Source organism: Abrus precatorius, unplaced genomic scaffold, assembly GCF_003935025.1.
Source record: "Abrus precatorius isolate BTA unplaced genomic scaffold, Abrus_2018 Scaffold3, whole genome shotgun sequence".
Lineage (NCBI taxonomy): Eukaryota > Viridiplantae > Streptophyta > Magnoliopsida > Fabales > Fabaceae > Abrus > Abrus precatorius.
In genome coordinates this window covers 32,067,294-32,080,227 of record NW_020874373.1, presented here as the reverse complement: position 1 = coordinate 32,080,227, position 12,934 = coordinate 32,067,294, and the positions used below count along the sequence as shown (strand labels likewise).

General features: G+C 29.1%; 1 protein-coding gene across 1 annotated transcript; it reads right to left on the bottom strand.

The window, feature by feature from the left end:
* Positions 1-8,219: 8,219 nt before the first annotated feature.
* Positions 8,220-11,529, bottom strand: LOC113862733 (CBS domain-containing protein CBSX6). The gene is made up of 2 exons (XM_027495887.1): positions 10,736-11,529; positions 8,220-9,350 (listed from the first exon to the last, which is right to left on the bottom strand). Exons 1-2 carry the CDS (start codon positions 11,074-11,076, stop codon positions 8,414-8,416), a joined length of 1,278 nt encoding a protein of 425 aa, XP_027351688.1. The 5' UTR covers positions 11,077-11,529; the 3' UTR covers positions 8,220-8,413.
* Between the last annotated feature and the right edge of the window lie 1,405 nt (positions 11,530-12,934).

The window sequence follows — 12,934 nt, the reverse complement described above, 5'->3', positions numbered from 1 at the left end:
CCCCCCCCCCCCTTTCTTTTCCAATTGAGTGATGTGAACCAAATGGCTTAATCTGTGTGCCATGTCAAGAATAAATTCGTTTTTATGCAGAAAAATCCAAATTATTCGATCTTCATTTATTCTAAATTGTAAAAATACTAGTGAATTTTTAAAATCATATAAAATATCTTTAACTTAGCGTTAATTGTGCGATGATTTGTCCTTGTTAGTACCCCTTTCCTTTTTCTAATCAAATAATATGAAACAAATGGCTTAATCTGTGCCATATCAAGAATAAATTCGTTTCTGTACATAAAATTCTAAATTCGATCTTTGTTTATTTTCCTTGATACATAAGTGTGCGTCCCGACATATACATGTCGATCGATCACCAATGAAGTGGAGCTAGAGAATACTTACGGTGTAAAGTTTGAACAACCATCTCTCTTTTTTATTCCTTTTGATCTCTCACGTACATGCAAAGTGGCTAATAACTGTTTTGGGTTTGTGTTATGATCGATCAAGTTAAAGTAAAAGGCAAATGATAATGATGAAAATTTTACCTCAACTATAATTTGGGTTTTCTATCCGAATCTCAAATGAACAGGTTCTTGTATTAATACGAATTACACTTTTTTCTTTAATGTTTGGAGACATGAAAACGAACATATGTAAGAAAAGAGAGACCAAGTAGCTTAACTTTGGGCAAAAATTTAAGTATATGCTGGTCATATCATAGAACCAAGTTGATTAAATACATAGAGAGAAGGAGAAAGCTTGATCATGTCCAAGATGTTAACTTCACATAGGTTGATTGAAGAAAGGAACAGAATTTTAGTCGAGCTGAGGACATATGTGGACACAACACGCTATCTAAATTTTGTTGGAGTAATAATTTAAGATAAATTTGATATATAACTTTTACATTTTCATGCATGTCACCTTCTCTTACATATTTTTATATAATCTTTTTTCTGTTTCTACTTTTTTTTACTTTATTTCTCTTACTTGCCTCTACTTATTCACACCCAAAAAAATATATCAACCTATAATTTTCCTTTGATATAATTACCAAAAGAAAAAAAATGATTAAATTGATATATATTTTTCCTAATTGTTTTCTGTTTTGGCATATGATCTCTTGAATATTCTGGTTTTAGCATCGAATGATGTCCAATTTTTTATAGCATGTATTTAATGAAGAAATTTGCATATCAAAGTTACGGAATATTTATGTACAATTTCTCTCTTTCTTTTAAACTTATTCTTTAAGTAATACATCAAAGTAGTTCTTAAAATATCAATCAATTTACTTCTTAATTATATTAACATATTTTTAGTTTATAAAATTATCAAATATTATTTATTTTAATCTTTATTATTATAATTTTAAGAATTGAAATAATTTTCATTTTATAAGTTTATATATTAAAATATTTTTTATAATTTTAAAAATATTAACCAATACTAGTCACAATTTCATGCATTAAAGATGTATTACTTTTCGTTATTCATTCACTAAAACACCCGCTGATTCATGTTCTTTTCGTATGAAAGTTTTTCTTACTACAGTGCTTTTTCTGTAAAGTAAGTGCATATGTTAATAAAATATTGATACTTTATTAGTTGCGTTGATTGTTAACTATCTGTTATTATAATTAAAAATTAATAGTGTCAATAATTGTTGACTAAGTACGTCTAGGGCACGTATTTATTGGTATAAAGCAAGATTTTTTTATATATATATTTAAGAACACAAAAAAAAAATTGTCGCTCGCAATTATAGAAAAGACTAAACTTACTGCATAATTTATTTTTTAAACGAGTTGATGTATTTATATTTTGATTTTTCTTTTACAATAATATAAGTAAAATTAACATACTCATAGATTAATTATATATATATATATATATATATATATATATCTCAACACTTTTAATTAGAAACAAATTAATAAGCAAAAAACTTAAAATATGTATAAGTTAACACATTCATAAAAATTGAATTATATAAAATGAAATTTTAAAAAATATAAAAAAATTAAATCAATTTAATTTATTTATTTACTCGTATTATATTATTTTTACTGACCCCTAAACAGATCCGGATTCTCTCCAGTTCACGCGAGAACTAGACGTCCAGTCGTTTTTTCGATTAAGCGGATCCTATTCGCTTAAGAGAAAATAGTTGATTTTCACTTAATTATGTCAAAAAATGGCTTGGACAAATTTTGATATTTTTTATTAGCTTAAGTTAAAAAAAAGGGGCTTAAGCAAAAATAAACGGCTTAAGCGAAAAATGGATAGAGAGTACCAGTTTTCAAAGTTCAAAATAGCTTAAGCGAATTAAGAATAGCTTAAGCAAATGTAAAATAGCTTAAGCTATTGTTTTATTAGCTTAAGCGATTCATAGTAGCTTAAGCGAAAAATGGACAGAGAGCACCAGTTTTCAGAGTTCAAAATAGCTTAAGCCACCAAAATTAGCTTAAACTAATTTAAAATAGCTTAAGCGAATGTAAAATAACTTAAGCGATTGTTTTATTAGCTTAATCGATTCATAGTAGCTTAAGTGAAAAATGGACAGAGAACGCCAGTTTTTAGAGTTAATATTCGCTTAGGCGTGATTAGAATAGCTTAAGTTATTACAAAATAGCTTAAGCAAAATTATAATAGCTTAAGCGAAGGTGTAATAGCTTAAGCGAATATTGCAGAAGCTGGAAAAAAAAACGCATCAGAACATAACAGTAGCAGATGTAATCATATTTTTATATTTGGAATGCTTAAGCAAATGCAAAAATTAGATAACAATGCATATCAGGAACTGGTCATCAGCTCCATAACATAAGTTATTCTAATGTAATCAAATTTAAGAGACAATGATATCTTTATATTATAAATAGAAACTTCTAACATCAAGTTGTTATTACATGCCTTGAAACAAAAAACATTGGGAAAGAAACTAAAATTAAACATCAAGTTAAATATTCCTAATGAAACAAGGAAAATAGAAAACAAAAGGCTTAATTATTCTTCAACAATAACATTATCATGCATTTGATCTCCTTGCTCCATGTTATGCTGCTTTTGATGACCCTCTACCTCTTCACCTTGTTCTTCCTCTTGAGGCTCTTGTATGACCCCTTCATCAGCTCCTGGTTGCCCTTGTTCATGTATAGGAGACACTTCACATTGGTTGGGCTGATTTGGGAATAGAGGGGTGTCTCCAGGCCATGAGACATGTGTTGCAAACTCTTCAGGTGTTGGCCATGAGAATGTTGAAATGCTTGTTGGTGTTGGTGTAGGGTAAAACGGTAGAATGACTCATTGAGATGTGTGTATGCTCGATGGTTTGCTATTAACTGGTGATGGATGTGAGTATAAGTCTGACGATTGGCCTCCATATGATGTTGTATTTCAGTTAGATGTTATGTGAGGCGACATTCCATAGGTGTCATGTTATGAATGAGTAGTGATGTTGTTGGTGGTACTGATGAAGAAGGTTGAGAAGCTGCATTTCCCCGTTCCACATACTATTACAAATGGGTAAAATTTACACACATACTATTTTCAACCTATTTCAACAAGAGTTTGCTTTATTTTTGGCATGTTGCATATAAAAAAGGAATGAATCACCCCCTTTGTTTGAATATGTCATAACTACAGTCAATGAAAATGGATCATGGATAGTATCATTTGATCATACCTCAAATTCTATATGTTGCACTTGTAGAAAATTTGAAACATTTGGCATCCTTTGTTCCCATGCATTGAAGTTTTTTGAAGCAATTGATGTCAAAGTTGTGCCTGAAAAATACATCATTAAGAGATGGACAAGAGATGGTCGTTCTGAAATTATACACAATATCAAAGGTATAGAGGATCAGGAGGATCCTAAACTTGCTATCACAAGACGATACCGACAACTAGCTTATAAAATGATTAGACTCGCATCAGAGGTATCTAGTTCAGAATAATACTCTCAATTGGTGGATGAATGTGTAAAAGTTGTGTCTCATCAAATCACACAACTTCGATTAAAAGAGCAACATGGTGAAAGTCACAATGATGAGGTCCCTACATCAGTCATCAATGATGGTATACAACTAAAGGGTTTCAAGTACCGTCCAAGCACGAAGAGGAATAGGTATAAACGATTCAAAAGTTGAGTTGAGCTACAAGGAAAAAGGAAAAAAATTGGTCCATTAAGAGGACAATCCCAAAGGCAAAATGTTGAGGTACATGTATTAATGCACCTATCAAAATTTAAAATTTGTCCATTATTATTTGTCTTGTGTATAATAATTTGTTAATGCTTTTAGGAATATCAACCCACCCCTTCTGAACCATGTGATGTCCATTGTTCGGCACCTCCATCTTATCATTCTCCACACATTTTCAACAATACTCTCAATTTTACTACATTATTAATGGTATGTTCAAAAACATATAAATTCAAAATTTACCTAAATACCAAACTTATTTTTCTTACTAAGATGATTGATATTTTATCCAATTTTATTTCTTTTTGTAGGAACCTTTGGATGACATAACTCGTTCAATCCTTGATCAACTTAAGGAATTTTGTAGCTTTTCTGTATTTTGTACAATGTTAATTGTAATTATGTGTAATTGCCCTTGTAAATGCAATTTTTAACATTATCTGATGAATATAGTATATTACATCTACTACTGTTATGTTCTGATGCGTTTTTTTTCCAGTTTATGCAATATTTGCTTAAGCTATTACACCTTCGCTTAAACTATTCTTATTCGCTTAAGCTATTTTGTAATAACTTAAGCTATTCTAATCACACCTAAGCGAATATCAACTTTGAAAACTAGTGCTCTCTGTCCATTTTTCGCTTAAGCGATTCATCCATTTTTGGCTTAAGCTACTATAAATCGCTTAAGCTAATAAAACAATCGCTTAAGCTACTTTACATTCGCTTAAGTTATTCTTAATTCGCTTAAACTAATTTTGGTGGCTTAAGCTATTTTGAACTCTGAAAACTGGTGCTCTCTGTCCATTTTTCACTTAAGCCGTTTATTTTTGCTTAAGCTAATATTCGCTTAAGCTCTTTTTTTTAGCTTAAGCTAATAGAAAATATCAAAATTCGCTCAAGCCATTTTTTGAGATTAAGTAAAAATCAACTATTTTTGCTTAAACGAATAAGATCTGCTTAAGCGAAAAAAAGACTAGACATCCAATTCTCGCGTGAACTGGAGAGAAACCGGATCCCCCCTAAACGGGATGATGGCAATAGTTACCGTCACATCACCAAAAGTAGAATAAAAGACAAGTGTTAAATGCTAGAATGCACTTTAAATATGACCCATTTAGAACAAAGAGGACAACGACAATTATACTTACACCGTTACATCATTCTAGAGTATTTACTTATTTATTGGTAACTAGTTTTTTTTTCTAAAAAAAATTAAGTTGACACCGTTTGATATCAGGATTAATATTATATATTAATCTATATCATATATGCCATAAAAGTTATTATTTTCGGTTCTATTTATAAAAAATATATATTAAAAATTAAATGAGTTTTAATTTTATAAAATTGAAAAAAATTAATACATTTTTTTACTATTTAAATTTGTTTCAAATATTAAATACAATAACATTATTTATATAGAATAAAAAAAGTAGTTGAAAACAATTAATAAATCATCATCAAACACACATGTAGATAAAGGCAACACATATACAGATAAATTAAAAGCTTTTTCAAATTGTGTGTTAAAAAATATTTAAAATTACTTTCTTAATATCTAAAATTGTAAAAAAAAATTCTTTATTTTTCTCTATCAAGAATTTAAAATATCACGTAATTTATGTAACAATAAAACTTAAGCGAAGTGCTATTATTAAGTTAAAAGTTTAATTATAATCGAACAACAACACTAATAATACTGAATCTAAGTTTTATTTTTTATGTAAACGATCTCAGAGGATGCATTATGTCTTTATTATTATTATTATTATTATTATTATTATTTATCAATACTTTTTTTAGTGTTGTTGGGTTTATTTCGAATCAAGTAATTAGGGCCGAAATAGTTGGGCCGAGGAACATTGGAGGCCCAATTTACCAAGAACGAAGATCTAACAATGATATGTAGTTCATGAACAAAAAAAGAAGAAGCGATACACAGTAAGAATTTATTCATTAATACATTCTCTCTTTTTTATATAAAGTAGAATAAAAAATGCATACCAAATATGTAAAAATTCTTCTTGAATATGATTTAAAAGAAAATGAGTTAAATCAAATTATCTAAACCATGTTTTTATCCATTCCCTAAAGTCATTACTTTCTCTCATTTTATGTTAATTAATAAGAAAAATTATCTTTAAAATATTTTATTTTATTTAAATTTTTTTTAAATATGAATTAATAATTTTATACAAATTCTAAAATAAAAAATAAAAATTAATTATAAAAATTTAATTTTTTATATTAAAATGCTAAATAACTTCTTAATTTTCATAGTATGACTTTAAAACTTAGCACAAAAATTTAAACTATCAACAAATGATATTTAATGCTAATAAGAATATTAAGTCATCCTTAAATGATTTTTAAAGACATGTTAAAGAATGTAATTTATCTTTTTTAATAAAAGTAAAAATATTAAACAAAATTAATTATTTTTTAATTAACATAATTTAGTAATTTTTACTTATATTTGAAACTAAAAGAGTGTATATTATAATTACTTATAATACTGTATTTTTTTCATTATAAAAATGACAGGTACACACATGATTTATACATTATTATTATTATACTAACCTAAGCCTTTGTAATTATTTACTATCCTTTTACATCAACACTTATATTAATCTTAAAACTCAAAGCAGATTGAATGGGTCCCAACCACCTTTGAAAATCTAGCTTGATTAGTACTAGAGTTAGAATAATGAATTTCTAATCATAATTATCCTTATCTTTACACACAAATTCAAATCATTATAATAAATAATCATTCTTGTGCCTCATGTGTAATGCTTGTTCTTCTTCCCTGCGTAGGGCCATTTGCATGAATTATTGGCTGTGAATTTGTTTCTAATTGCATTATACTCGGCTCCATTGACCCATCAATTCAATAATTCTCAAATGTTTAGAACTCAACTTGGAATCGTGAGTCCGTGACCACAAATTGAAGTTGGATGGTTCAAAGATTAGGTCAAGTTTTTAAAAATTCTACTTAGAATCCAATCACATTGGTTGAGTTGTTGACCATTATTTTAAAATTAATTATAATTGGGAACCAGCTTAGTGTGTTGAAAATGACACATTGTCTTGAAATGGAATCCAAAATGATTATGGTAACGTCATGGAAGCAGTCAATATGCTACAAAATTTGCAGTCTTCAATATTTCTGGAAAGGCAAGTCCAAAATTGGCATTTTATTACGAAAATACTAATCGGTGCTCTTAGAAATACCCTTTTTATTTTTTTATCCATTCTTTTTAACCTGGAGTTATAAACATAAAATAAGAATGTATGTGTTATAATTTTTTATTAAAATTGTAAAATATAATATGTTAACGATATTAAGTATTATATTTACTGAGTTCTTATTATGTACCTTTGAGCATATATTAAAAATAATTTTTTAATATCTTTCTAAGAATATATGCTAAAAAGTTAAAAAGTAAACCTTTTTATTAAAAAAATTATTACAAATCTCTTTGCTACTTACTTGCACGTTAGAGTTAATAATGTTAATAAACAAAAAAAAGAAGTTAATTGATTAAAGAAATGAAGGATAAAATTGAAAATCAGATAGCACTTTTTATACAAACTAAGACATTAATTAATTTTGTTAAATTGTGTGAAACAATCTTAAGTAACAGATAGAAAAGAACAGAGAATGTATAATTTCTTTTTTCTGATTACAAGACACAGAATCCAAGACTTAGCTTCAAAAATTTCTGTTAAATTCAACCTTTAAAAATAATAAATTAATATATATTTGTTTATTTATTTATTTTCTATGTAATAAATAATTTTTTTTATTAAACTCTTCCAACCTTCAGTTGTTTCCTGTGAGGTTGGACAAAACTGCAAGTGGCTGAACCTCTTGAAGAATGAAGCATATTTCAGAGTTTAACTGAACTAAGAACTTTAGACCAATATTGAAGTTGGTGGTTATATTACACAACATGGCAAACAGTAAGGGATTTTCATCTTTAAATAGTAAATAAGCAACAAACCATATCCACTGAAGATAGAAACTATTCATTTCATGTAAACATTGTTTATTCCTTTCTCTTATATCAATAAATATAACACAAACTTGTGCAAACAAACAACCAAGTCTACTTCACTCTTAATGTATTATGAGATGACTGAGCACCAAAGAGACAAACTGCTAAGAGTACTCAATACTCATTGAAAAAGTTAAAGCTAACAATTCAACACTGAATTTCATTTCCAAACCCCTCTGTAGATCTATTTGCAGGGATGAAGGTTGTAGGTGGTTTAGTTACAGCAGCTAAAATATCTGCATATCCAATCACGCCAACCAAGACATCGTCATTCTCATCCTCCGTCACCCAGACATGAGTTGCCCTGTGGGATAGTAACTGAGCCAAGACTGCAGCCAATGAACTTGTAATTTTACACGTCAGAGGTGCACTTCTACCCCTATACATGCTCCTGGAACCAAAGCCATGGCTTCCAGAATTGCTGAAGAACCCAATACTCCTGCTACTGAATTTCCTTGGTTTTCTTGAACCACCACCATTAACTAAATCATTATCTCCGGCCGTTGAATTCATGCAGAACTCAGGCAGTGACCTTGAGTTAACATTATCTTCAACTCCCATGACAAACTGTCCAGCTGAGAGATTGGCTAAAGCCCATGCTGCAGCTAAGTAATCACATTTCCATAATTTACATGCAGAAATCTCTCCAATGATCTTACACCGACCATCTGATGTGTTTTCAATAACAGCAACTGCACTTGGATCTTGAGGAAGCTTTTGAGTTGCTTCGATGGCTGGTGTAGAAGATTCAATATAGCTGTAGTTTGAATTAATTGCTCCAAGTGCAGCAATGGAAGTGAGAGGAAGTGGAGCCAAAGCTCCAAGACAACCAATGATAAAACGGAGAACATCTTCTCTAGAGAGGCAACAGAACTTATCACGGATAGAAGTACTGGAAGATGAAGGGCTCCGGTTCATGTTTGCAGGTAGATTGTTGCTGCTGTTGCTAGGAGATTCATTATTCTTGAGCCACTTGCCATAGTAGATAACTGAAAATCGCTTACTCATGCCTTTCCATGCTACACTCTTTGGAACAAGTAGACGTTTCAACCCTTGTTTCATCATGTCCAGTGCATCTATCAATCTTAAAGAGAGAAAATAAATAAGATATTAAGGTTGTGTTTGGCAAATTAGAAAACTGTTTCAGGAACATTCAAATTTAAACTAGCTTTAAATTGTACATGGCTTTCCTAAATTTTGCTTTGAATTACTTCAAAATCAAATAATGTATATTAAATTCCAATGGCTCTTTTGAATTTCTAACAAAGTGAAAACAAAGAAAGGAAGGATATAAGCAAACTGTTGATTCAGATATACCTTAAAACCAACTTTTTATTGGCTTTATTTTTTTAACTAGGTTTTAACTCAAAATAATCATACAACAACTAGTTTTTTTTTTTCTTCCAATTTTAAGTGATTACCAAACACAAATTTTAAAATCATTATACTTTAAGGTTGACAAACACCCAGTAAACCATTTTCTTTTTCCTTTTTTAACAAGAAAGGATATTGAACACACATTAGCAAAAGACAAGGCAATAGATACACACTTTAGAAGTTTCAATTATTTTGCTTTAGCTTTGGCCAGTATTTAATAAATACAGTGATACATCATACATTTTTTACGTGGAAATGCTTCACATTTGCTCTTAAAAGAAGAAATAGGAGCCACTGATTCAAGGCTTTACATATTATACCTAAAAATAGGGAGAAGGGTGTGATTGACATACATAAGACATCTCTTTTCCCTGGGCATATTTGGCAGCCTAGCAGCCAAAATTTTTCTATCCATGGATTCAAATATCTAACATACATACACATAAGGACAGATTCAATGCCAAACTAAGAATATATATATTATGGTATACAAGCATCTTCCGTTCTAACATGTCTCTTGCCATACAAGAGTATTTGATGCCAAAGTACAAGATACACGGGGCATCTACGATCCCAACAATCAGCATATAAGCTAAAGTTATCAAATAATGTACTAGGGAATGTCAAATTCCCTTATGTTTTAGGAGGTAAAGATTCTTGCAATCCGATGGAATCATATTCCCGCAGGGCAACATGGATGCTGGTGTTGAATTCCACTAATCCTAGATGCCTAGATAAAAATGATCTTGTACCAATCATTTCCCAGATATTTCATTTATGATAGCAACACAAATCAAAAGCTTTCTCTCCAATAAAACACACACCACCTTGTAACATGTCATTCTTATTATCAGTATGGCCAGAGCAAGCACTTAAACATTGACTCCTATTGCTGCTATTACTAAAGCAATCCATGAACCTAAAAATAGCACATGCCAATACTGAAAAGGAAAAACTTACAATCACACCAACAAACATGTAAGGAAATTAATAGATCCCAATATTCTCTTTTTGCCAAATCAAGTGGAAAAAGTCATGGTAATTCATTTTAGTTCATATCTTAAAGTGATTGAATTTGAAACAAGTACTGACCTTGTTGCAGGGTCAACCAGCCTGAGGAGGGAATTATTAGGAACAACAACCTCAGAAACAGGTGTCTTCAAGGCCTTATCCTGATCCTCCAAACACTGATTCTTAGCCAAAAAGGCAACTATGTCGAAGGAACTAAGGATCCCAACAAATCTCTGTTGTCTCATATCACTATTCTCAATACCCACATGAGACCTCTTCTTCCAAATGGGTATGCTACCCTCAGGGGATTCCCCTATTGCCCTAATTGCAGACTCCACCGTTTCAGTCTCATGAAACTCCACCAGCTCCGGCTTCCCCACCGTCAAATCACCCACCACGTGATACACAAACACCGAAGCCATCAAAACTCCAAAGGGTGCTCGAATTCACAAAAAGATAAAATCTTTATTTAAAAAAAAAAATTCTTTTAAAATATGGGATTTTTTTAAGAAGCAAAAGAAGGGTTAAATCTATGGCTATAAGAGGGTATGGAGAAAGATGAGAAGGAGATCGAGGGCGTTAATTGGTGGCCTGTGAAGGATCAAGATGAGGAAGAGAGAAGCAGAGAGAGAGTTTCCCATTGCCATGGAAGAAAAACAGAGAGGTTAAGGCCCATTCAATCAGAGGGTAATAACTGAAGACTCTGTCACTGAAACAGGTGTAAAAAATGGCCAGTATAAAGAGGAGAAAGATACCCAGATTTGGTTATGTCCTTTGGGAGACAGTAAGAGCCAAAAGGATGGAACTTGCATCAAAGGAACTCAGAAAGAGAAAGAGAGAGACAGAGGATGTGTCATGTGCGTGTTTCTGTGTAGTGAGTTGCACCGTATGCCGAATCTTTCTGGGGGGTAAAGTGTGGTTGGGTTTGATACCCTCACTTAATCACTTCTATGGGAATAACCGTGGTTAGTTTTATATAAACAGAGTAAAATTAATGATTTAGATAAAAAAAATATTAATATTAATAAATTTTACTATATTTTTTTAAATGAGGAGAATTTTATACTGTTTTATTAGTAGTTTATTTAAAAAAACACAAATACTTTTTAATTTTTAAAATATTAAAGAAATTATATTTTTTAATCTAAAAAATATATACAATCCTCTCTTAATTTTAAAAGTATTATAACAAGTACTATTAATATTTTGTAATTCTTAAAATATTAAAAAATTATAATTATTAATTTAAAATATATATAAAATATTTTTTTAAACTTACAAGTAATCAAAATTAAAATATTTTTATTTAAAAATGTTATTGATAACTTATTTTTAATAATTTTTTAATTAAAAATATTTTTATTTTTAATTATTGTTTTAAAGATACTGATTAATAAAAAAAATTATTAAATGATTTTAAAATTTTTTATTGTGTTTAAGAAAACAGAGTAATTTTTATTTAAAAAATTATAAAATTTAATAAATCAATAATATTAAATATTATAAATTTAAAAATTTTTGTAGTATATTTTTTAATATATATTAAACACTTATATATTTTTGGTTTACATATATTATTTTTCTTATCAAGATGATATTTTAAATTTTTTATATAATTTATTTTAACTTATTACTTATTTATTAAAAAAATACATGATATAAATAATTTATTTCTTCTCGTATACTATTAGACACGTGTTAAAAAATTGTGATGTAAATATGTATTTAATTTTTTTCATTTGACTGTAATTTAACTACAATCGAATTTTAAAAAAGGATAAATTAACTTTTTTATTAATATTTAATGATAAATTAAGTTTAATAATTTTTTTATTTTTTATCGTTTTAATCTGAATTTGACTCAAGTTGCATATTTAAATGTAATGGTTGAGTCTATTACTAAAATTTTGAATCAAAAATTTTATTTGAATGATATTAAGTCGCTTGTCACTTGAATCAGTCTCCATTGATAAGTTTAATGACTTTTGTCTAAACTGAATTTTTCTTTTTATAAATCAAGGTTTTATTTTTAATCATTACTTGTGAGGTAACTGAAAATAAAAATGAAAAAAAAAAAAAACAATCAAAATAGACTGAAAGAATGAAAGCCCAAAAACTGTATATGATACCTATAAAAGTCAAAAAATATCAATGTGTAATGAAAAAAAAAAAGCAAATAATTTGCTAGTTGTTTGGGATAAGGAAAATTTTCTATGTTAAAAATCATCTCGAGGGAAACTACATTTCAACAAGTTTTGAGGATCAAGAAGAAAACAAAAA